Source organism: Meleagris gallopavo, chromosome 1 (assembly GCF_905368555.1).
Source record: "Meleagris gallopavo chromosome 1, MGAL_WU_HG_1.1, whole genome shotgun sequence".
NCBI classification, from domain to species: domain Eukaryota; kingdom Metazoa; phylum Chordata; class Aves; order Galliformes; family Phasianidae; genus Meleagris; species Meleagris gallopavo.
The window spans coordinates 90,999,699-91,023,983 of NC_139404.1; the positions used below are offsets into that span (position 1 = coordinate 90,999,699).

The following is a 24,285-nucleotide window of genomic DNA, read 5'->3' on the forward strand; positions in this document are numbered from 1 at the left end:
AGTCACTGAGAATCGGGTGCCGCAGTCTGGAAAACAATAGTGATTTTAAGTGCTCCTTAGAGATGCAATCTGTGGCCAAAAGAGTGTGTGATATATGTGATAATTTAACTGCATACAGAATGGAAGGAGTGTTTGCTTCCTTCTGTATTCAGGTCGGAGTAGTTGTGATTCAGGCACAGATAGCACATGAGCAGTTCCTCTGAGCTGGCTGTCCAGTTTGTCTGACTGTTGGGCCTTTTAAGAAAGGAGTGCTACTATCTTCCTGCTTCTTACCTTGGTAGAGGGATGCCTGTGTGCATCAGCAGAGTGGGAGAGCTCAGCAACATTTGTCCATCTTGTCACTGCATGGCCCCAAGTGCCCTTTGAACTTCTGGAACAGAGGTTGCAGGTACCTGTTTTACCTTTGATACCTTTCAAAGCCAGGTGAGGTTGGATCTTGTGGTGAACTTGAGGAGAAAACCAGGCTCTTAATATGCCTGTGATTTATTGACTAGGCTGTGTTACTTCCACTCCACAAAATGCTTTAGATCTGCATTTATACTTGAGTACGGCACACGAAAGAGTTTTTGCCACCTACGTGGTGTGTATGGATTGGTGCAGAATATGATGGAAGATTCTCTTTTGGTAGCTCACTGCTAAAAACCATCGGTAAAGTCAAGCAGCAGACCCTTCTTCAGCTTACTCAGAGCTCTACCCTCTGCATTTTGCTAAAGTGACTTCTTCAGGCATCTCGATACCACGTTTCTTTGCCTGCGAAATTGCAGTGGTTTATCTACGCACTGATCTGGTTTTGTTTGGGGATTGATTAGAGGTGTATTTGTGGTGTAATGTAAGCTGTAGCCTGTCAAAGCAGGGCAGCTGCAGCTTCTGCAGTTGGAGCAGCTGCAGTAGAGTTGAGGCCATCCTCGGTGTGGAGGAGCTCTTCTCAGAGCCCGTGCGAGCAGAATTGAAATTTTCTGCAGCATTTTATGTGCATGAATGAGAAGGGAGTAAAGAACTTCAGGCTGAGATGGCTTGACAGCTTGTTAGCAAGAAAACGCTCTCTTCTGCCTCAAAAAAAAAAAAAAAAAAAAAAAAAAAAAAAAAAGCCCTTAACCTTCTTGTGGTTGGGGATTGAAAGTTGAAACTGTCAGGCAAATAGCCACCATCCAGGAGAAATGCTTCTGAATGTTCTTGTGAAAGGTAGCTTTGATTTGACAGTTGCAAGGCTTTGAGAATAGCACTCTGTTTATACAGCACTGTAAATACTTTGAAGTTCTTTGGGCTTTGCTGTACACGCGTGGCTATTTAGGAGAGTATTAAATGTGCACATGTTGGTCGAATGAGGGAGGATTCTGCAGCGGTTGGAATTGCACGCACTTTGTGCTTTTATAAGATCACAACAAGGCAATAGATTAGATAATAGGCCTGATTGTAGAGTTTCTTAATTTCTTGTCAAAATAAAATTTTTACATGTGGCGTTTTGAGATCTTCTAGGTGACCTCCTGTTATTTAACAAATGTCAGTTTTTCATCCCGGCAGCTTTGATACGATCATGTAGCCTCCTGGAGCATGGTGTGCACGCTGTCTTTGCTTGTAGACTTTCTTTGAAGTGCCTTCCTCCTCAGAAGAATCATTGCTGTGCTGACGAGCTGACGTTTAACAGCTAGGAAAGCAGCACGCGGAAGCACCATGCTGGGTCACTAGAGATAGTGATGTGTGTAATGTGCCCAACGTGGGTCTAAAAGCGGAGAAAGGAAAGGTTCAGCACAGCCTCAGTAACCCGCTGTGGTTGTGTGTGCTTCACCCTGCCAACCTGCCTCGTGTTAGAAGGCTGCGGGAGGGCTTGTGCAGGTGAGAGAGCAGCTGGCGGTGTGGCTGTGAAAGAAAACTGATGCTGGAGGGCAGTGATGCTTAGGGGAGCCTTGAGACACTGCTCGTGTGGGATGAGTGGGAGGCCGGGTCACTGGTCAGCCAAGGTTAGATGAAGGAAGGTATGTGGGTTTCCCCCAGCACTCCTGCCAGACCTGGGGTATGGTGTCCCCACCCAGCACACCCAGTAGCTACGGTCCTCTTTGGAGGAGGTCTGTCCTGTGCTGACCCAGCCCAGCCTCAGTTTAGCTTATGAAAACTGACAAGATTGCAGCCTGAGGTGTTATGCCTGAGGACTGTTTCATACCTTTCATTCTAGAAGCTTGGCGAGGGGATGCCAAAATGAAACGAAGAAGCACTTGCTTTTTTTTTTTTTTTCTCTCCTCCATTCTGAGCTGATACGTAACTTATTTCTTCCAAGGTTTCTGCTTAAACATTGTGGTGTTACTACGTATTGAAGAACAAACTCAATGTCTCTTCAGTCCTGTATTCCTATCCATTGTTTTCATTATTATTATTATTATTATTATTTTTCATCCTTACTCTTTCCATGGGTTAGTTTGTGAAGAATGGGCTTCTGGAAAGCTTTGTACAGGTGTTTTGTTTTTTGTTTTTTTTACCTGTGGTTGTTGTTCATGCTGATGTCACCGTTTATGTTTTAGAAAAAATAAACTCAGGGGAGTAGGGGAGATTGCCTCTGGCTGCAATCCTGTTATCTTTTTTGCCCCAAACAGATTTTGACAGGAGGCAAAGCTATGAAGGCAGCCTGTGGACATCTCTGGCATTATCCACCGGACTCCACCACGTAGTGTTGACTGATGCTAGGTCTGTTAACTGCTAACATGATGTAGAAAGCTGCAGAAGCCTGTCATACATTTTGGAAATATTGTTAAAGCATTTCTTGAGAAATCTCTGATTGCTAAAAGCTTTTGATCTTTGTCAGTGTTAACAATAGTAGGAACTCCAGAGCAGACAGGCTGCTGCTCAGGTAAGTGACATTCCACGTAAAGTGCTTAAAACTCCAGCTGTAATGTATGAGTACAGAAACAGCTTTGTTGGTGTAAGTAGAGCTGGTATCGCTCTGGCAGCTATGCTCGGGATGCTGAGGCTGGTGCTAGCGGGATGCTGCAGCATATTATGGCCACAGTGCACCAAGCACCCTGGTGGCATCCCTGCCAACCTGTAGCTGCAAAGTTGGTGAAGCCATGGTGTTAACAACGGGAATTGTTTGCACCATAGTTGTACAGAAGCAGGTAGTTGTAGCTTTGGTGTGTTGTGGAACTGCGTCAGAGATTGCAGGGAACTCCAGATGTCTGTGGACAGCTTGAATCTGCTCACCAGTGTCCATTAATATCCGTCTCCCCTGTTACTTTGTGGAGGGAGTTGTGGAAAGAGCTGTATGAAATCAGAAACTATCTGTGAAAGGTGATCATCCTCCTTGTCTTAATAGCACAATGAAGTGTTTTTACAGCACCGAAAGTTTAATGGACATATTATGGACAGCTTTTATGGTTTACTGGACCACTTGCCCACTGCAAAAGATTGTTTTAGAGTAGTTTCTGTAAATACTCAGAGTGAATAAGTACTTAAACAGCCTTTACATCAGAGCTGCTGTTATCCTTGTGCTTGTCAGAAGGAAGAGAACAGTCAGTGGGCTGTTGCATTAGGAATATCATAAAACTCTGTTCTCTGAAACTTGGGTTGCTTTGTCAGTGGTGGTTTTGACTGTGCTTTTTTAAGACAGGAGAATGGGAGGTAGAACTTTCTGTGGCTGTCTCTACTTATTTTGAGTGGATCTGGGGGAGACTGGTTCTTTGGAAAACATCCGTGTGGTGGTAGAAATAAGGGGAGGGGGGAAGTGTGGAAGAAAGTACCTGTGTTATCTTAACCAAGGTGTGTGAATGTGTAGGCAGAGCTAGATCCAGTGGAATGGCACTTAGGATGACCACACATCACATTGCATGGTGTGCTTTTTTCTTATAGTTTCAGGAGGGTTTGTAGCATGGCTGTGAAATCTTACATTAATCTGAGCTACTCAAAGGGACTTACTTTCTTGTAGTGACATAGTCTCCTTTCTTTCTTTTTTTTTTTTTTCCATGAAAATATGCTTGTAGATCATCAAGTATTGATTTTTGTGTGTGCCGCCTATCTTTGCTCAGACCTTTTCTCTGTGCTTCAAGGCATGGAGTTAGTTCTGAGCAGTAATCTGCCCGTGATTTAGAGGTTAATGGAGTGGTGGATTCACAGTACGTGTGTACAACGAAAGTTATTTCATCAGCCTCTTCTGGAAGTTGTAGTGAGCCTTGTCCTGTATTCATGTAGGGAAATGAATTTAGGTGACAGGATTTGGATTCTTTTTTTGATTGACAGTTGCTTTTGTGAAAGACTGTCAGCAAAGTGGCAGTGCTGTGAAGGCTTCTCTGACTCGTGCATAAGAAGTTCTTGGAAGGACCTTAGGTGTGTCATCACTTTTATTGCCAAGACATAAACATGGCAAAGTCCATACTGTTTTAGGGTAGGTTAGGATGCATCTGGAAACTGGTGTCTGGCTGTGAGTTGCTGTTCAGTCAGCTTAGTATTAACAAGTTGGCTTTTGATCTTCGTAGAATCACTGACTATCCTGAGTTGGAAAGGACCCATAAGGAACACTGAATCCAACTCCCAGCTCTGCACAGGACCACTGATCACCATCCAAACCCTGTGTCTGAGAGCTGTGCCAAAGCACTCCCTGAACTCCAGCACTCGTGGCCGTGCCCACTGCCCTGGGCAGCCTGTGCCATGCCCACCACCCTCTAGTGCAGAACCTGTCCCTAATCCCCAGCTACCCCTCCCCTGACACAGCTCCGTGCTATGCCATCTTTATGAAATAATTTGTGAGTCAATTGAATTTGTAGCTTACCCCAGGTAGTGATAGAACTTGCTAGCTTTCCCAGATCAGCAGCTGGTTTGGGGTGGAATATGACTCATGGGCCACCTGAGGTGCTCCTGGTGCAAATAGCCTCTGCAATTCTGGCAGAAGGAACATATGAGTGTATCATCTGAAAGTCTACTGAGTTACGATGCTGGTTGTTTAGAGAATGAGGTTTGCAAACAGTGCTATGGAGAGGGTGTGACAATAGCTTGCCATCTCCTGATTACTTACTTGGACAAGCAGAATTGTAATATGTCCAGCTGACGTGTGTTGGTCATGTGTCTCTAGCCCTGGTGCTTTGTTGGGTACCCGGTGTATTTTCTGCTCTCACTTAAGAAGAAGTGCAGAAGAAATAGGCAGGGGAACAATGTACGAGCGTTTGAACAACCAGCTGAAGCCTATCTGTGCCTGCCTGCTTCGTGCCAACACCAGTGAGCGTGTGGCCACCTGGTTGGCTGAAGCAGGAAGGTTGTCTGCTGAAAATTAATCTAATCTTTTGTAGAGTTAGTTTTCAGCTGGATTACAAGTGCAAATGGTGGCTGGAAGGGATAGACTTGGATATTCTTAGACTGATAGAAGTTATTTCCTTGGCTGCAGCACGTGCTTGGCCTACTGAAGGTAGGGCAGTGTTTTGACAAGCCTATCTTTGACAAGAATGCATCTGGGTCCAGTACTGGTTGTATTACAGGTGTGTGCTTTGTCCTGGGAAAGGGTGAGAACAGCTTTTGCTGAGAGACAGGAGCGATTTCAAGTGTAGTTAAAATTCCCTGCTAGGGGCTATATCTAGAAGTATGGACTGGTTTGAAGTATGAAGGGTGTTCTGTGTCCCCACCTCCTCAGTTGTCATGGGGAGATGTGTGCGGTGTTGGAATACTCATGTCGACTGGGCTGTTTGCTTACACATGATCTTTAAGGAGTGTGACAGCTGAATAAAAGCATTGAATAACACTTCCTGCGTCCTCCTTGTTTCCTAGTTGCACTCTTATCAGTGAGGTGTGTAATCAAATACTCTGTTAAACAGCAGCTTATTAAAAAAAAGTAACACGTGCAGTTCAGTTGCAAGCGTGCAGGAAAGGCAGGTGTTAACCAACTGTTAAGGTGTATGTGTGTTTGAAAACCAGCAGTAAATCTGGGCTCACCTTTTGCCAGCGTAGATGTTGTCGCACTTAAGTGGTTAAATGAGGGTGGGGGAAATAGGATGTGCACTTCCCAGCCAAACTGTGCGAAAGGAGCGTGTGCGTTCATTCATTGCCTTAACCCATCGCTCCAGTCACATGGGGAGCCCAGTGGTGGATGCACACGTTTCTTCCTGGTGGTAGCAGCTCAGACTGCTGCTGATGCCACTGCTCTCGGTCCCTCCCGAGGCTACAGCTCTTTGCAGAGCAGTCTCTTAACTCCAGCTGCTCTCTCATCTCTTTCCTACTTCACTACCCCAGTTACAATTCAGGGTGCTGGCTCAGCTTGCATTCAAAGTCATCGCTTGTTTTCAATAGCAGCAGGCTTCTAGCCTTTTTCTTTTTCCATGCTGGTTTTGGGCTCTTGCCACCCTTGGTCCAGCACAGATTGACAGCCTCAGAAAGGCTGTGTGGGGAAAAAAAGAGCTGCACTCTTTCTTGTACGCTAAAAGGTTTCTTGCCTTTAATGCTTCGTGTCACAGTAAGGCCATAAGTTTGATACTTTTATCTACTTGGTATGCCTTTTATTTCATCTCCACATTCTCCTCCTCAAAGAGGGAGAAAAGACTGAAGTGCATCAGCGATAGCTACAGCTGATCCTGCTGAAGCAGCCACAGTGCTGTACACCTCCAAGTACCTGGCCACTTGTTGCTGTCAAGCAGTGCAAGCCCTCTTCTGCAGTTTGAGGGCATAAAGGGGGAGTAAACTAGTTTGTGTGGTTTGTTTTTTCTTCTTTTAGCTTCTGTTTGCATCGCAGTAATATGGTGGTTAGTTCACAGAAGATGGTTCATGAGTAAGTTACTGTTAGGTAAGATGAGTATCTATGTCTTATTAGTTACTCAGTAGTGGCTGCTTGTGTGCATGCTCTCACCTTATTGCTGAGAAGCAAGCTGTCTTACACTGGCCGTGGGCTAAGACTGTGCTGGTGAGCAGCAAAGGGAAGTAAACTAGACTGTGGCGTTACCTTGCAATAAGCTGGCCTGGGTCACCTGAAAGATGGCTCACGTTTGTTCCTCTCATGGTGCTCACTTTTGTAAGGCTTTCTCTGGTGCCTTGCCAAGTTGAACTTGAATGTTTCAAGCAACAGAGCTCCAGCCATTTCTTCTGATAGATTCTGTCCATCGTGATGCGTGCTGGTGTTTGTGCTTTCTCTTTTAAGGGAAAGGGTGAATTTGTTGCTGTGGTGACAGCAGTGTGTCAGTATAGGCACTGACATGGCACTGCCAGCATTGTTGTCTTGGGTGGGGAAAGGGAAGAAGCGATAGGAGCAGGTAATTGGAGTCAGGGATCATTGTGCTGCTGTTGTACATTTTGCTGGATGAAGCAGCTTGTTGCAATAGGTATTTGTTTCAGTTTCTGTCTGCAGGTGTGACTTAGCTAGATAAGGATGGTCTATCACGTTGATGATTTCATTGTTTGATTTGGCTGGATTGAGTGGAGAATGTAGCTCCATTGTTTGGGCCCAGCTTTGTAGTTTGGTTTTGTTGAAGTGTATTACATGGCAAGGCATTGCCTCATTATTAAGGTGAAGCTGCAGTAGATAACAGTTGGAGAACGTCGGAGGGAAGAGGGCACGCAGAGTGTTTCACAGTGCGTAACTAACAGCCTCGCAGCAGCTCCTGTGCTCCCGCTGGAGGGATCTGGTCAGCAGAACAGACTGAGGCAGCACAGAAAAAACCCTGGTAGCTCTTTTGGTGTGCAGTCACAGTAATGCAAGGCTGTCTGCTGCTGTAAGCACGGGGTGCACAGAGGGACTGCGTTGGCTCTGACAGTTTGGATGCCGTCTGGATTCATACTGCTCCTGCAGCCTCTCTGGTTTTCAGAGAGGGTGAAGGAGAAGAAGCTGGCAGGCAGCTAGCTGCTCTTTCTTTACTGACCTCAAATTTACTATTGAGCTGCTCCTCACAATGTTTTCAGGCACTTGTGTTTTCTTTGAGATGTGACTGGGCATTACTGTTGCGGGGTTGTCTCCAGTACTGAAAGTGTGGCTCATCTATTCTTAGCCTATGAACTCCTTTGACCTACAGCCGTAATGCAAAGGGTCCTTTCTGCACTTCTCACGAGCAAACTTTAGGGCTGTCTTACGCAGAAAGGTCTTCATGTGAGTTCCCTTCTCCCCGGGGCATAGCACAGTGACATGAAATAAGGGCTGGTAGAACAGCAGGTTGTGCGTCTTCCTTCTAAAACCTGCCTGGTTCTCCCCGAGATGTGATGGAGCCGTTAGCTGGCTTTACCTGATGCTTCGTGTTTTCATTTATGGCTGGTGTGGATGTGGAGGAGTTTTGTATCAAGCATAGGGGTTTGGCTGGACTCACAGTGAGGGGAAAGTAAGCCTTTGAAGAGCAATGGATGCAGAGAAAAGGGAAGTTGCTCATGTGAGCCTTGTGCCAGCTTCTCGGAGCACAGATGAGCTCATGGGAATCCAGCAAGCTTAAATGTGGGAGTGTTGAAGCAGGTCTGAGCTACCTCCCCTCTGCACATCTTTTTGCAGCAGACTTCTTCAGATGGTTCTAGTCTGACGATGGCGTTTTTGCTTCTGATGAATGTTGCCAGCCTAGGCAAAGGCTCTCCCCATCAGTGATTGAGAGCAAGTTTTGACTCCTCTGCTTCTGGGGCTAGGTGCAGGGAAGGAGGGGGTGGCAGCTGGCTGGGCTGTGTGTTCTTGTTGCTGAAACTCTGCCTCTCTCCTTGTTTTCAGGTGATCATTGCTTGTGAGAGGAGTGGTTTGCACCTCATGGCCTCCACAATGAGTACTGCTGTGTCGTGACGCCAGGGGTCTTGGTAAGCTACTTGAGGGAAAGGGGAGGGCCTTCAATGTTTCCACAAACATGGGTACATCTCTTTTGTCTCCGAAATTGATGTTTGAAGTCGTTTTAAGCCATCCATAGTGCGAGCTGCCTCCAAGTTGGGTGAGGCTACTTTTCACCTGTTCTCACCTCCTCCTTTGAGCTTGCAGTGGCACTGTTGTTGTTGCATCATCAACCAGATCAGGGGAGACTGATCCAGCTGAAAGGAGATTTCTCCTGTTTGCCTTGGGTCGATTCCCTTTCAGATATTCCCCTGATCTGGTCAGGGGAGAGGTGAGAATGAGCAGATAGTCGAACCACCCTGGCATGCCTTCAAGCAATCCTGAAAATACAGCCTCAGATGCAGCTTGCCAAAATACTTTGAAAAGTTGCTTTACCATTCACCATCTGTGACCCTACCTTTAATTTTAAAGCAGTGATAAGGGCTGTACTAGACCAGGCAGAATCCAGCTGTAAAAATGAATTTCTCTAGAGATTTTCCATTACTGGGCCCTAGTTTTCCAGACAGACATATGTTAGAAGTACATTTAGAAAAATCATGAGGCATTCAATTTCACATTATAAAAGATGGCATGTTCCCAGTGTACAGTGTACCATTCTGGTAGATGGGGGATATGTATATAATATAAAATGCAGGGTTAAAGCAAAAGGAGGTTTTTAATTTCCCCTGTGAAGCACTTGTAAGTTTGGTGATGTCAGAAATCTTGTACAGGCAGCGTGGTCATGATTCTGATCTTCAGTGTTTTTCTATTGCACTGGGAATCGGAGATAATTTTGATCTTGCAGTAAAAGGTAACATCATAATGCAAAAATATCGAAAGTGGAAGAAAAGCAGAGGAAGAAGCAACTAGAATACCTAAAGTCCATCACTCAGTCACCCGTATGCTTCTTTTAGATTGAGCTCAGCTCATTTTAAAGCTGTTGTTTTTTTTAAACATGAACTTCACTGTATTTTCAGTCACACCTTCACCTTCTCTAGAATCACTAACTTCTACTGATGCATAAATCTCTTCTGAAAAGCAGAATTAGGTGCTGTTGATAATGCTACAGGTTTGTTTTCAAAACAATTGTAGTAGCAGCTTGTAGTAGAATCTGTATGGAAAGCTGGTACCATTTAGTTACTTAGGAAGATGTTTTCTTTTGTCTTCAGTGTGTACATATTGCCGCAGCTCCAATTACAGCATGATAGTGGTAACAACAGTAATAGAGTAACACAACATTGTTCTCAGAATCAATGGGCTAACCAGTTTAAAGCCCCAGAGGGGCACGTGGATCTTGTGGAGTGTGCAGCTCAGGCTGGAGTTCATCTGATTGTGCCTAGTAAGAGGCAGGACAAATGAGACCGTTACTGCAGAAACATGCCCTGTGTTAATGGGATGTGCAGCACAGCAGAGGTAAGACTATGGAGCAGGTTAATTCCTTCTCTTCGTGAAGGAGGTATACAGCAAAGAGGAGAATTTTTGGAGGTGATGTTCCTCATGGAAGGATCGCAGTGGAGAGAGCTGCCCTGTTAAAATACAGCAATGCAAAATCACTAAGAATTGTAATGGCACAACCTCACAGCAAGATCATTTGGGGAACTGCAGAACTCAATAACACAAGTTTCTGATAACATTCGTTGGCTAAAGGTGGTCATACAGTACCAGAATTTCTTAGTCCTCTCATGTCAACATACAAGCAAGCCAATTTTTTGCTTTTTAAATACAATTCAAGTGGTAGTTTCTCCATAATACATATTCAGCATACTGCCTTTCTGATGAGACTTACTTTGTTTCATCTGATACATACAGAAAGAAACTGCTTCTTCGGTGCTGGGAAGGAATACCAGGAATATTTACATTTGAATAATATTTAACTAGCAATGCTTAATACATTAACAATAAATCTTGGTTAGATTCTAAATTAAGTGGATTTGCATCTGAGTAGATGAGATGAGGAGAAGAGATTCTGTTGAAACATAAACAAGACAGAAATTTGCTCCAAAATAATTTAGCCCAAAGGATGTACACCATAATGTTCAATAGTTTCCTCCTTCAGAATCAGTTTTGTGTGCTGTGTTGCTTGCATCATGAGTGTTTAATTGGTAATAAGCTGAAGAAATGCTTATTTTGTTGTGTGCTCCTTCTTGTTGTTTGTGTATTGGTGTCTCCGTGTTGCTGAGCAAATTTTTAGAGGGACTGCTCTCTAGTGATCTTTTGGCCTTTCTAGTAGGAAATAATGACTAACTAACTTCTCTGGTATTTACAGAGTAATCACGGCATAGCTGGTTGCTTACAGGTGGACAGGAAGGCATTTTATTTTATTTTCCTCCCTCTGTGCAACTCCTAGCACACATCACTGAACATATGTCTAGTTATATTGGACCAAGGAGACAGAAAAGATTTGAGCAGAGTTTATGTTCTTAAGAAATATCAGATTACGGCCATTCACGGGGGATTTCTAGATAGCCAAGTCATGTTGGGGATTTGTAATTTTGGCTTCCTGCTGACTTGCTCTGAGGTGTCTTCATGCTGAGCGCAGAGATGGAATCAAAGCATGCAGGTATGAGAAGCTTCCCTGCTTTATTGTGTCCAGAGCCGTATGCTTTGGATGAGGGGAAGCTGGCCTCGCTGCCTGTAAACTGAACGGCCAACCAGGGCTGCCTCTGTTTGAAATACACAGACAGCTGTGCTGAGCCATCTGAAAGCTCTTCTCCTGCGTCTTCTCAGTAACGGGGAAGGACTGCCATTTACTGCTTCGCATCAGAGACATCTGCTTGGAAAGCTCCTCACCGGATTTCTGTTCTCTTCTTGTGGGATGGTTTTAACAGTGTGCCCTGGAGATGCGAGACTTCCCCTGGGCAGCAGGAGGCACGCGTCTAGAGAATGCTGGAGCTGCAAGAGGGAAGCACCCCGTGCAAAACCAGAGAGGAGCAAAGAGAAAAAAGGCAAGCAGACAGACAGCACTGAGAGAAGCGGGTGGCAGAAAGTGCTACAGAGCTGCCTCTGGCGGCACAGTCCCCAGAGGAACTTGACGAGAGCCCATCTGCGTGCGTGTGAGACTGAGCTCAGGATTTCTGTCAATGCATTCCAGTAACCCCAAAGTGAGGAACTCCCCGTCAGGCAACACACAGAGGTAAGGAAAACAGCCTGCTGGGTTGGTGCATGATGCTGTCCCTGCTCTGCTGTGGTGTTAGCCAGACTGATGCATGTGACTTACTGATCTTCCTCTGCGCTCTTGTCGGGCAGCTGTGCGGTGCCAACGTGCCTCCGTGTTTGCCAGGCTCAGAGTGAACTGAAAGAGCTCTAAGCCCATGAAGTTTGGATTCTGTGCTCCTCATGGCCTCCTCCTTTCCAGCAGGTGTCTAAATAGGTTGTAGGAGAGCGATCATGCTGTTTCTATCTGTGTTCTTCCCTCCACCCCCTTCTAATTATCTGTTTTCCCTAGGGGTGGTTGGACAGCGGGAGGTCTCTCTGCCTGTATTTTCACACAAAATGCTTCCTTCTTATTATGTGCCTGAACTGAATGGCCTGGAGAACTGATCAGCTGTGCGCTGAGGTCCTCTGTATCGTTCACCTGCTGGTGCAGCAGGTCAGCATCTCTCCTCTGCTAATTTGGAAGGGAAAAATATGGAAGTGAAGCAGCGTCCAGGGACTTGCAGTGGTCTGATTGACAGCATTCTCAAGTTTGATTATTTACTCCTAGAGGTCATGTGGAGCTTAACAGTAACTCAGAGGGAATACCTCTAATTCAGATATCTGTCCAAAGGAAGAAATAGCATGTGCGAGTCCCTCGGTGGGGATGCTAGCGAGCACTGCCTGTTGGAAGTGGCACTGATGTTAAGAAAACCAAATGCAGTAGGAATGGAGTAACTAGAGGCAGAGGAGGAAAGGATGACTGATACATGGATAAAACCCAGAGGATCAAAATATTTTTAGGATGCAATTGACTGAATGGAGGAGGGGAGGAGAAGACTCTGAATATCCTTTGGCAAATGAAAGAAGCTTCATCTGCCTTATTTCAAAGGAGTGTGCAGGGAGATAGTATACTTCTCTTTCTTTATTCAGAAGCAGGTTGTAGCTGGTTTAATTGTTTTCACGGTCAGAGATTTGTGTTTTCCTGGCAGCTCGCCCCAATGTATGATGAATGCTGCAGTAATGCTGGGTTTTCCTTGTGCTCCCTGTAGAACTGGATAGGGAGGTGCGTGGCGGGGGGGGATCTGCTCAGATCAAGGCTACGCTGTGTAATTTGGGTCTGGGAGAGCAGTGAGGTGAACTTTATTGTGCTGTGTTTGTTTACTCTGAGCTGGTCTTGGTGTGAGGCGCTTCTCTGTGCACATAGAAACCGTTGTCTTTATTGACAGAAGCCCCAGAGGTAGGTCCTCATGTGACAACAGTTCCTGGGATCTGGCAGGTCTGTAGCTCTCTTTAGTGTCTTCTTGAGCAACGAGATCCCATCTTGGATAATAACCCTTTCAGGGCATGTTCAGAAAACCACCTGGATGACTCTAAGCTTGCAGGCATTTCTTATTTGTCAGCAGTTGTCTTTAGCTTGCAAAGATTGCAGTGGTTGTTTCTGCTTTCTGTTCCCACAGGGTTGAATGAATCCATGGAGTGATTTGTCACTTTCTTTTTATTTTTTTTTAATTTTTTTCCTTTTTTTCTTCTGCCCCCAGTAGCCCCAAATCAAAGCAGGAGGTGATGGTCCGTCCCCCTACAGTGATGTCCCCGTCTGGCAACCCCCAGCTGGATTCCAAGTTTTCCAACCAGGGCAAACAAGGGGGCTCGACCAGCCAATCCCAGCCCTCTCCCTGTGACCCCAAAAGTGGAGGTCATCCCCCGAAAGTGCTCCCTGGCCCAGGTGGGAGCATGGGGCTGAAGAATGGGGCTGGAAATGGTGCCAAGGGGAAGGGAAAGAGAGAGAGAAGCATTTCAGCAGATTCCTTTGAACAGAGGGAAGCTGGGACTCCTAATGACGACCCTGAAATCAAAGGTATGTTTGCTAGGATATGTGCACAACTACAGACAATTGGTGTGCGTCGTCTGTGAGATGGAGAATTGCTATGCGTGTGGTTCCAGCCAAAGATGTCTAAAGGTCTTGAGAACAAGTAAAGAGGGGATGCCATAGCTGACATCAATAAGCATGTCCTCTTGTTCATGTTAAGTTGAAGTGCAGACTCAACTCTGGTAGGAAAGTTCCTTTGTAACTCTGAAACTCCCCCGAGGATTTGAAAGTACAAATACAACCTGTTGGTTTCCTTCTGGCCTTTGGCCTTCCAGGAACTGCTCTGTTGTAACTGGGGATTTGAACAATATGCAAGCTTGTTTTGTCAACACAGATACATAACCTGTAGCACCCTGACTGGTAACACAAATCAGAGAGTTGAGATTTCTGCATTCTGTTCCTGACTTCAGTGTTGCCGTTGTAAGGTGGTGTGAAAATAGACAAGATGGCCATTTGTCCATCTTTCGTTTATTTCATCTGTTTGCTAGGTATCCTGGCTAAGGTGACTGGAGGAGGAGGGAAAAGCAGAGTTTGTCGCAGTGTTCTCCTTGAATGCAGGCATTTTTATATTTGCACATTTTAGTGTGTAGTCTTCCTGCTGTTCTCTGTGGCCATTAGAGAATGCAAAGAGATCAGCTCTGGGAACTGCCACTTGTCTTAGAATGTGACAAGGCGAGCTTTCCCCAGCAGTATCTCTAGGGCAGCGTGGCATTAAAGGGAAGGGGCATGGTGTAATAAATGAATTGCCTTTATTAGTGCTTGGTGGATAAGCAGGAAACTTCAGAGGAAGTTAAACTCTGTCAGTTTGCAAATATGAACCAGAAATGGTTTCAGGAGAGGTGCCAAGATGTGATTTCTCCTCTTTTCTTCTTTCCTCCTTCCAGACTGCAATTCTGCTGATCATGTGAAGTCCCAGGATTCTCAGCACACACCGCACTCCATGACACCTTCAAATGCTTCAGCCCCAAGGTCTTCCACACCTTCCCATGGCCTGACTGCTGCTTTGGAGCCAGCAAGTGGGCAAAAGACTCCATCCAAAGTGGTTTATGTCTTTTCTACTGAGATGGCCAACAAGTAGGTAGATGCTTGAATGTCTTCAGGGAAAGGGGCTTATATTTTTATTCCCTTTTCATGAAACTCTCAGGTGCCCTTTCTCTATCATGTATGTTTTCGTAGCAAAAAGGCAATGCTAAGTGTTTTGACGGTGCTTCCCCGGTTGGCGTGGGGAAGAGGCCCCGTGCTCTCTGAGAAGTGATGGTATATTCCTATGGGGTGCATTTTTGGCAGATGTCAATAAGATATTGATTTGCAATCCACACAGCAAGTATAAGCTGGAGTGACTTAAACCTAGATGTGACCCCTAAGAGTTGTTGAGTTTGTAGATGTAAGTATTTTCCTTTTGCTGCTTTTCTGGTATCAAATATGTGTGGTTAAGTCTTTTATCCTTCTGCCAGCTGAAAGGTGAAGGATGCTAGTTAGGAAAGTTTGATTCTTAGCTTCAACTGGATATGTATGTCTGTCTGTCTATCTTTGCAGGGCTGCAGAAGCCGTGCTGAAGGGACAGGTGGAAACCATTGTGTCCTTTCATATCCAGAACATCTCAAACAGCAAGGTGGAACGAAACACTGTACCCTTGGTAGGGAGCTGCCTGCAAGTGGGTGGGAAGGGAAATGTTAAGTGTGCTTGTGCATGTGTGATTCGGAGAGATGGGTGATTGTTTATGCTTTGAAATAAGTTTTAGGATGGAAAAGAGAGAGGTGGTTGTTCTGCAAATAAATGTCTTGAATTATCCAAAGGAAAGTTTGTCTTGGAATATTTGGGTAGTGTATTTCCAACCCACTGATCATGCAGAGCTAATGCAGAAGGAAGGTGTACCTGCTGAAATGCTTGAGCAAAAACATTTGGGTTTTTTTGTTGTTTTGTTTTTTACGGCCAAGATGCTGCTCTGTAAATGCCTTTTATAAGGATGCTACCCTTCCTTGCAGAGCATGGGCTGGTGAGGTTAAGACAGGACATTGTTATTGGCACCTCTGCTTATGTGGCACAGCTGTAAGAAGAGAGTGATGGCATGTGACTTTCTTTTTCAGAACCCCCAGATCAATGCACTTCGGACTGAACCCAAACCCCTGCCGCAGCCACAGCCCCCTACAGCCCAGGACCAGAACCCTCCTCAGAACGCCAAAATGCAGCCGACTCCACCTGTGTCAGCACCAGTATCCAAATCCACTGGTCCCCCGTGTCCCATAGACCAGGACAGCCCCAGTGTGGAAAGCAAAGTGATGTCTGTGGGCAGCCCTGCCAGCTCGACCCCGCTGCAGACAGAAGGATTTGGGCAGAGTTCAACCCCCAATAATCGAGCAGTTAGCCCTGTTTCCCAAGGTAGCAATAGCTCTGCTGCAGACCCCAAAGGTCCCCCCCAGCAGGTGTCTGGTGGGGACCCATCCAGTTTGGGTGAGAATCCAGATGGACTGTCGCAGGAGCAGCTGGAACATCGAGAGCGCTCATTGCAGACCCTGAGAGACATACAGCGCATGCTCTTCCCTGATGAGAAGGAGTTTGCTGGAGGGCAAAGCGGAGGGCCACCTCCAAATTCTGGGGTGATGGATGGGCCCCAAAAGAAACCTGAAGGGCCAATACAGGCCATGATGGCGCAATCCCAAAGTTTAGGCAAAGGGTCAGGGTCTCGGACAGACGGAGGGGCTCCGTTTGGCCCTCAAGGACACAGGGACATGCCCTTTTCCCCAGATGAAATGGGGCCACCACCAATGAACTCCCAGTCGGGACCTATAGGCCCAGACCACCTGGACCACATGACTCCTGAGCAGGTGGCCTGGCTCAAGCTGCAGCAGGAGTTCTACGAGGAGAAGAGAAGAAAACAAGAGCAGGTTGTTGTGCAGCAGTGTTCCCTGCAGGACATGATGGTCCATCAGCACGGGCCTCGTGGGGTTGTCCGAGGCCCCCCTCCTCCCTACCAGATGACCCCTGGGGAAGGCTGGGGACCTGGGGGTCCAGAGCCCTTCCCCGAAGGCATGAACATGTCACACTCTCTGCCCCCCAGGGGCATGGCCCCTCATCCTAACATGCCTGGGAGCCAGATGCGCCTGCCTGGTTTTGCGGGAATGATGAACCCTGACATGGAGGGCCCCAACGTCCCAAATCCTGCCTCTCGGCCGGGGCTTTCAGGAGTCAATTGGCCAGACGATGTGCCAAAAATCCCAGATGGCCGAAACTTCCCTCCTGGCCAGGGTGTCTTCAGTGGCCCTGGCCGAGGGGAGCGGTTCCCCAACCCGCAAGGCCTGCCGGAAGAGATCTATCAGCAGCAGCTGGCTGAGAAGCAGATGGGCCTCCCTCCTGGCCTCAACATGGAAGGCATCAGGCCTGGCATGGAGATCAACAGAATGATTGCCTCCCAGAGACACATGGAGCCTGGGAATAACCCCATCTTCCCTCGCATGCCAGTGGAAGGGCCGATGAGCCCCTCCAGGGGGGACTTCCCAAAAGGAATGCCCCCCCAAATGGGCTCTGGCAGGGAGCTGGAGTTTGGGATGGGCCCTGGTGGCATGAAGGGGGACATGGGCATGAATGTCAGCATGGGCTCCAATCCACCCCTGGTACCTCAGAAGCTGAGGGAGGCGGGAGTCGGACCGGAAGAGATGATGAAACTGCGACCGGGTGTCTCGGAGATGCTCTCCTCTCAGCAGAAGATGGTGCCGCTGCCGTTTGGGGAGCACCCGCAACAGGAGTATGGCATGGGTCCCAGGCCTTTCCTTCCCATGTCTCAGGGCCCGGCAGTTGGTCTCCGAAACCTCAGAGAACAGATAGGGCCTGACCAAAGGACTAACAACCGGCTCAGCCACATGCCGCCACTACCTCTCAATCCCACCAGTAACCCTAATAGCCTCAACACTGCTCCCCCTGCGCAGCGCAGCCTGGGCCGCAAGCCCTTGGATATCTCCGCAGCCGGTCAGGTGCATTCTCCAGGAATCAATCCTCTGAAGTCTCCCACCATGCGCCAGGTCCAATCTCCCATGATGGGGTCTCCCTCGGGGAACCTCAAGTCTCCTCAGACGCCCTCCCAGCTGGCAGGAATGCTCGCAGGCCCCACCGCCGCAGCTGCCGCTGCTTCCATCAAGTCCCCCCCGGTCTTGGGGTCTGCTGCTGCTTCTCCTGTCCACCTCAAGTCACCGTCTCTCCCTGCACCTTCTCCAGGATGGACTTCGTCTCCAAAGCCTCCTTTGCAGAGCCCTGGCATCCCCCCGAATCACAAGGCGTCTCTCACCATGTCTTCTCCAGCCATGCTGGGGAACGTGGAGTCGGGTGAGTGTTGCCTTTTCCAGTCCGGCCCGGCTCTTTGGCTTCGATGGGTTATCCAGAGGTTTGGAGAGGGCTCTCGCATGGGTGTCAGGGTGAGGGATGGTCCTTGGGAGGACAGTGGAGTGAAAGGGTACTCTTCAGTGTCTCTGGGCTGTTGGTGGCATGCCATCCACAACCTTGCAGAGGAGCAGGCTGTACCCTCCATCCAGGCTCGAGGCGCGGAAGCTTTCCAGCCTGGAGAGATCTTGCTGAGAGCCGGCCAGAGGCTGGGAGAGGCTTGCCCACGTTGCCCTCTAGTGCTGCCGTGGGTAACAGCGCTGCAGAGGCTCAGCTGGGACGTGGCTGGTGAGACTGGAATCTCCAGCAGCAGTGGTGGCAGGCAGGGCGACCTCTTACATCACTGAGCAGGGCTGCCGGCTATGTCTCCGGGCCGTCGAGTGTGTGGTAGGGGAGCCTGGCTGTTGGTGTCTGCCCAGCACGAGCTGGAGCTCCTGCAAGTCGGAACCAAATGCTTCAGTCTGTGCCTGAAGGATGCTTTTATATCTAATACTTTCAAAGTGGAAATGTTCTGGCACTGCGGGATTTTTGTCTTCTCTGTTCTGTCTTCCCTCTTCTGGGGTGGGCTGAAAACGTGCAGTGAATTTTGAGGGGTGGTATGACTTTGATTTAGCGTCTTTCCTTCAGACGTGTTCCGAGGGGTATGGAATTCATTGCTGAAGAACAAAGGAGGCTGGAAGTGCAGATATTTCTAATATTGGGAGAGCAAAGGATTATGTTAAGCGAATAGGTACTGGAATGAGCAGTAAACATACATACATGTGTAAAATTAAAAGTGAAATTTAAAGGAGTTTTGTTTGCAGCTGCTAATATATCTTGTCAGAAATCTGCCTGTGTTTCTCAGCATAATATCTGCTACATCTCTTCATTGCACTGTCTTTTGTGCTTGTTAGATGCCTCCTAAAGAAAAAAAAGTGTTCCTGCACTCGGTGGGTGCAGGAACAATTAATTGACCCTGTATTTAGTTTGGATTTTTGTTACTAGATCTGGTACATACATTGTCTTTAGTGCATGGAAGTCAAATTGTAGGATTTGCAGACAAGATCGTTCTTGTGGATCTGTTCAGACTCAGGATAGTTACAGTACAATCTAGGATAATAAATGTTAGCCATCTTGACTGACTGATAGGCTTATTTTTCTGGTTACCTTGCACAGGCATCGACTGCAGTAGTCAGATGGTCTCCTATAATAAAAAAGCTTTCTAGTTTTTGAGCTCTCCAGAAGAAGAAACCGTGAAAAGATTTAAAAAAATTTTTTTTCCTCCTCTTTTCCTAAGGTGGTCCACCTCCTTCCACCGTCAGCCAGCCTGCTCCTGTGACTCTCCCTGGAAATCTTCCCTCTAGCAGTCCTTACACAATGCCTCCAGAACCGACCCTCTCCCAAAATCCTCTCTCCATTATGATGTCCAGGATGTCCAAATTTGCCATGCCCAGCTCAACACCGCTCTATCACGATGCCATCAAAACTGTGGCCAGTTCAGATGATGACTCCCCACCTGCACGCTCCCCAAACTTGCCTCCTATGAACAGTGTACCAGGTAAGAAATTCAAGGGAACATAAGCCCAAGCTATCAGGCAGTATAGTGGGGATTTTTATGGAAGTTTCATCAGATGAAGATGGTGAGGGGGAAAACCTTGAAGGATGTATAGCCATGGGTTGTTTTCAGGGAAGACAGTTGCAGTTCTCTGAAGTGGAGAGATGGAAGTTCTCTTTGCAACCAGTTTTTCTGACTGGAAAGTGTCTTTTCTTTGTAAAGCATCTAATCTAGGAAACTGTTTATGCATAAGAGAGATTTCAACACAGGTTGAGTGAAATTACTTGTGTGAGTGAAAGCTGCTCATGGGGGTAATTGTCAGACCTACAGTGTACTATCTAGAGAGAAGTCTTCTTCCTTTGTCTTCTTCAGGCACTGTCATAAAAGCTTCACAGAATTGTTTTATTGTTGACACTGAATCTTCCGGTCTTTTCTCCTCCACTATGTTTAACGTATTGCCTTTGTTACAGAATAGAATGTTAAAGCAGTTTCTCAAAATTTACTTATACTTGGTGTGCATGTAATGATAACCTCAGCCAGAATTGAGGGAACTGTCCTGGTCTCTACTTGAGAGGGTGGGGGGGAAGGCAAAATAAAATGCTGTTCTTTTGGGCTTTCTCATGGATCAGCATGTTTATATGATAAATCCAATTTCTGCTGACACTTCAGTGATGATAGGTACGAGTTTATTAAATACAAAAGTAGCTTGTAGCCCCTCCACCCAGTTGAATTAATACAGTTGAAAGAGAGGATGACTGGATGTTTGAAGAGAGTGGCAATTAGTAATGAATTCTTGATGAGTTTACCTGTAGCTATGCTATTTGTTTCACACAGTAGTAATGAGAATTGCTAAATATACTTGAGAAAGCTGGCTTACCTGAGTCAGTTTGATGATAGCTCACTGATCTCCACTGTCTAGGCTTTGCAAGCATTATCTCATTCATCTCTTCTCAGGTTTTGAAAGGAGGTTGTCACCTCCTGGTGGACAAATGTCCATATCTTGGTAATCTGCCACAGACATGTTTGTCACCAACTGCCTGAGCTAGAGTGCCAGGAAAGTAGTAAAGGTACAAGTTGGATTGAGAGGCTACTTACAGAGCAGGCTTTAATTCCTTTTTGATAGAGCAGAGACTAACTTAGATAAACTGCTGTGCAAGTGCCATCAATTTTCTGGTTAAAATATCACTCTCCAGAGCCACTACTGATGCTTTTTTTACTAGCAGTGATTTTTTTTTTTTTTTTTTTTTTTTTTTTTTTTTTTAATTCTTTTTCGTGTGTGTGTTTGGACTTGGTAACCATGCAGAAAGCTCTCTGGTATCTTTGATGTTTGTTAACTGTTGGTTGTTATCTAAATCCGATTCCTTATTTCTTCCCTAGGAATGGGCATTAATTCTCAGAATCCTCGAATTTCAGGTCCAAACCCAGTGGGTCCAATGCCAACCCTTAGCCCCATGGGAATGACCCAACCTCTTTCCCATAACAACCAGATGCCCTCTCCAAATGCTATGGGACCCAATATACCTCCTCACGGGGTCCCCGTGGGACCCGGCCTGATGTCACACAACCCGATGATGGGGCACGGTTCCCAAGAGTCTCCAATGGTACCTCAAGGACGCCTGGGCTTCCCACAGGGTTTCCCTCCTGTACAGTCTCCTCCACAGCAGGTGCCGTTCCCACACAATGGGCCCAGCGGTGGACAAGGCAACTTCCCAGCGGGAATGGGTTTCCATGGAGAAGGACCTCTGGGGCGTCCCACCAACCTGCCCCAAAGTTCGACAGATCCAGCACTTTGCAAGACTGGAGGCCCTGGTGGTCCAGACTCCTTCACTGTTCTTGGAAACAATATGCCTTCGGTTTTCACTGACCCAGAGCTGCAGGAGGTGATCCGTCCCGGAGCCACGGGAATACCCGAGTTTGACCTGTCCCGGATTATCCCATCGGAGAAGCCCAGCCAGACACTACAGTATTTCCCTCGCGGAGAGGTGCCAGGCCGCAAGCAACCGCAGGGCCCCGGGCCTGGGTTCTCCCACATGCAGGGAATGATTGGAGAGCAGACCCCGCGGATGGGACTAACATTGCCTGGCATGGGGGGCCCCGGGCCAGTGGGAACTCCGGATATCCCCCTTGGGACGGCTCCGTCCATGCCGGGTCACAACCCGATGAGACCGCCAGCCTTTCTGCAGCAAGGCATGATGGGGCCGCACCATCGCATGATGTCACCAGCACAAACAGCAATGCCTGGCCAGCCTGCGCTAATGAGCAACCCTGTGGCTGCCGTGGGCATGATCCCAGGCAAGGACCGAGCCCCCGCCGGGCTGTATAGCCACCCGGGCCCTGTGGGGTCACCTGGGATGATGATGTCAATGCAGGGCATGATGGGACCCCAACAAAACATCATGATTCCCCCTCAGATGAGGCCCCGAGGTATGGCTGCTGATGTTGGCATGGGAGGATTTAGCCAAGGCCCTGGAAACCCAGGGAACATGATGTTTTAAGCTGCTACCGTAAGACTGGATGTTCCGATCCTTGTCAAGATGAGATTCCAAGTCCTGAGGGCTTTTTTGGGAGCTTCAGGAGTACAGTTTGGCCATGCAATAGGTGAAAAGAGACCAGAGAACACTTTGGGAAATCTCGAATGTATGGAATTACCTGAAAAAAAAAAAAAATTATTCATTTTAACAGGTTGTTTTTTTTTTTTAAGATTTATTTTTTAAAAATTATTTTTGTGGACTTGGGTATCCCGTGATGGCACCTGCTTTGAGAATCTGTAGCTGTATTTTGAGAATTGCCATTTGTCACAAGTTGCACCATTCTCTGTATGTTTACGTCCTTTGGACTGGCTTCTCCCAGGACTCTCAGTTATTTTTTTGTTTTTGTTTTTGTTTTTTTTTGTGTACTGTACTATATTGTAAAAGGGATTTTAGCAGAGACTTTAGTCTTTGGGGTGAGAGGAGAATGGGATTCTAGGCTGTTTACTTTAGGTGGAGAATCCATCTTCAGAACTTCGGACTATTTTCCTTCAACTCCAATGTATAGAAAAACCAAACTACGACCTCAGAGCAGAGTATTAATGAAAAGCACAAAAAGGAACTTAAGTTCAGTGAGGGGAATCTTTTAAAAGAAATAAATAATAAGTTAAGGACATATTTTTCAAATTATGGCGTGCTGTCCAGCACCTTCTGTCTCTCCCTCCCACTCTTTATTAAATAGGCTTCTCTCTCTCCGTCCCCCTTCTATCTCCTCCTATGGCAGCTGCAATACATTGTGTTATTTTGGGGGGTAAATCTAGGTGCGCCTCTCCTCACGTGGGGACTCTTCCCACTTCTAGGAAGGGGCTGGACTTGGACACTGTTACATTCTACAGTAGTCTCTCTCACTGTTTCCTATTCTCCTTTTCTTAGAAACCCCAAGTGATTTTATTAATGTGGGAGTGGAACAGACACTAAAAGTTATCCAGAATTTTTTTTGTGGTTATTTTTTTTTTCCTCCCCAGCGTAAAACGTTCTGTGTAACCTCCATTAAATTTGGTACAAAACCACTCGCCAGGGCTGTGGTGTCAGAAAAATAAAATATATTGTTTCTTACAAAGATGAACTGTCTTTTTTATCCAATCCAGTTGTTTCCTATGTACATCAAATGGCTGGCAAGATGACTATTTGCTCTTTCCTGTGATCACAGACAGTCTGGTGGTTAGGTGGGGCAAGCTCTGGCAGCTCATAAAAATCAGGTCTGTAGGAGCCACGTGCTCTTTGCAAGGTGCTTCTGTTTGCTTACTTTTGAATGGAGTTTGGTTTTCTTTGGAGTGAGGCCTTATTTCTGAATGCCCTAGGGATGATGGTTACGATCTTTCCTTACTGGCAGTCAAAGATAATGCCTGTTGTTTCTATTGCTTTCTCTTGGCAAGTGCTTGCAACTCTACAAGGTAGGTGGTTTCATTTTTCCCAGAGCAGCAAAGTCCACCTGCTGAGCACTGGAGTCTTAATGCTGTGCTGGGTGCCTGGGCTGTGTCCCCCTTGCCCCCTTTGCCCCCCAGGGGGCTTTGGATTGGGTAGCATCTCTGACTTCTGTCGCTCAGAGGTTGAGATAGCAGGGAGTGGATGAACTTAAATAACAAAGGTGAGAAAGAAGTTATCAGTGAGCAGATTTTTATCAAGATGGCCCTGCTGGGTAAATTATTGCTTTGCTGCAGTTGTCATCGATTGCTTCCTAATCCTTGTCTTTTCATGCTTGCCTTCTGAGTTTCAGTGAGCAGGTTTTTGGGTTTTGTCTATGAGAAGTAAAGGGCTGGATGCTAAACCATGGTCTGTGAGTTGGGCCCCACTGCTGGAGAAAACTGGGATATATCAGATCTGTCGGGAAGGGAGGAGGTGCTCTCTGCTTGCCCTAGCACTGTATATGGAACATGTAGTCTCTTCCTCTCACTTGTCCTTATTTGAAATTATTTAAATTAGTAGTTTCCTCAAAAGGTTGTCAATTCATATGAAACTTCACATGAGAATGAGCATCTTTAATATGCTTGTGTCTGAGGGTTTGTGAAAGTTGGCTGATGTTTAAAGGATGGAAAAAGAGTTTCTGTCCACGGCTGTTTTACCAAAGTTTAATTGCTAGTGTTACAAAATGAATGAACCCACACACATCGGGAGGCACACAGTC

The 24,285-nt window shown here is 46.7% G+C and overlaps 2 protein-coding genes across 10 annotated transcripts in view; both read left to right on the plus strand.

The window, feature by feature from the left end:
• LOC146545512 (uncharacterized) overlaps positions 1-11,757 on the plus strand; it is a 45,269-nt gene extending 33,512 nt beyond the window's left edge. For all 9 annotated transcript variants that reach the window (XM_085240678.1, XM_085240666.1, XM_085240702.1 and 6 more), the window contains 2 exons: positions 8,636-8,718; positions 11,554-11,757. In XM_085240678.1, the coding sequence (XP_085096804.1) occupies positions 11,566-11,757 (192 nt within the window). In that variant the 5' untranslated portion in view covers positions 8,636-8,718; positions 11,554-11,565. The remainder of the gene's footprint in view (positions 1-8,635; positions 8,719-11,553) is intronic.
• On the plus strand, positions 11,712-23,220 carry BCL9 (BCL9 transcription coactivator). Its single transcript, XM_085240560.1, has 7 exons — positions 11,712-11,858; positions 13,399-13,715; positions 14,612-14,801; positions 15,264-15,363; positions 15,815-18,044; positions 19,375-19,635; positions 21,010-23,220. Exons 1-7 carry the CDS (start codon positions 11,806-11,808, stop codon positions 22,125-22,127), a joined length of 4,269 nt encoding a protein of 1,422 aa, XP_085096686.1. The 5' UTR covers positions 11,712-11,805; the 3' UTR covers positions 22,128-23,220.
• The last annotated feature ends 1,065 nt before the right edge of the window (positions 23,221-24,285 follow it).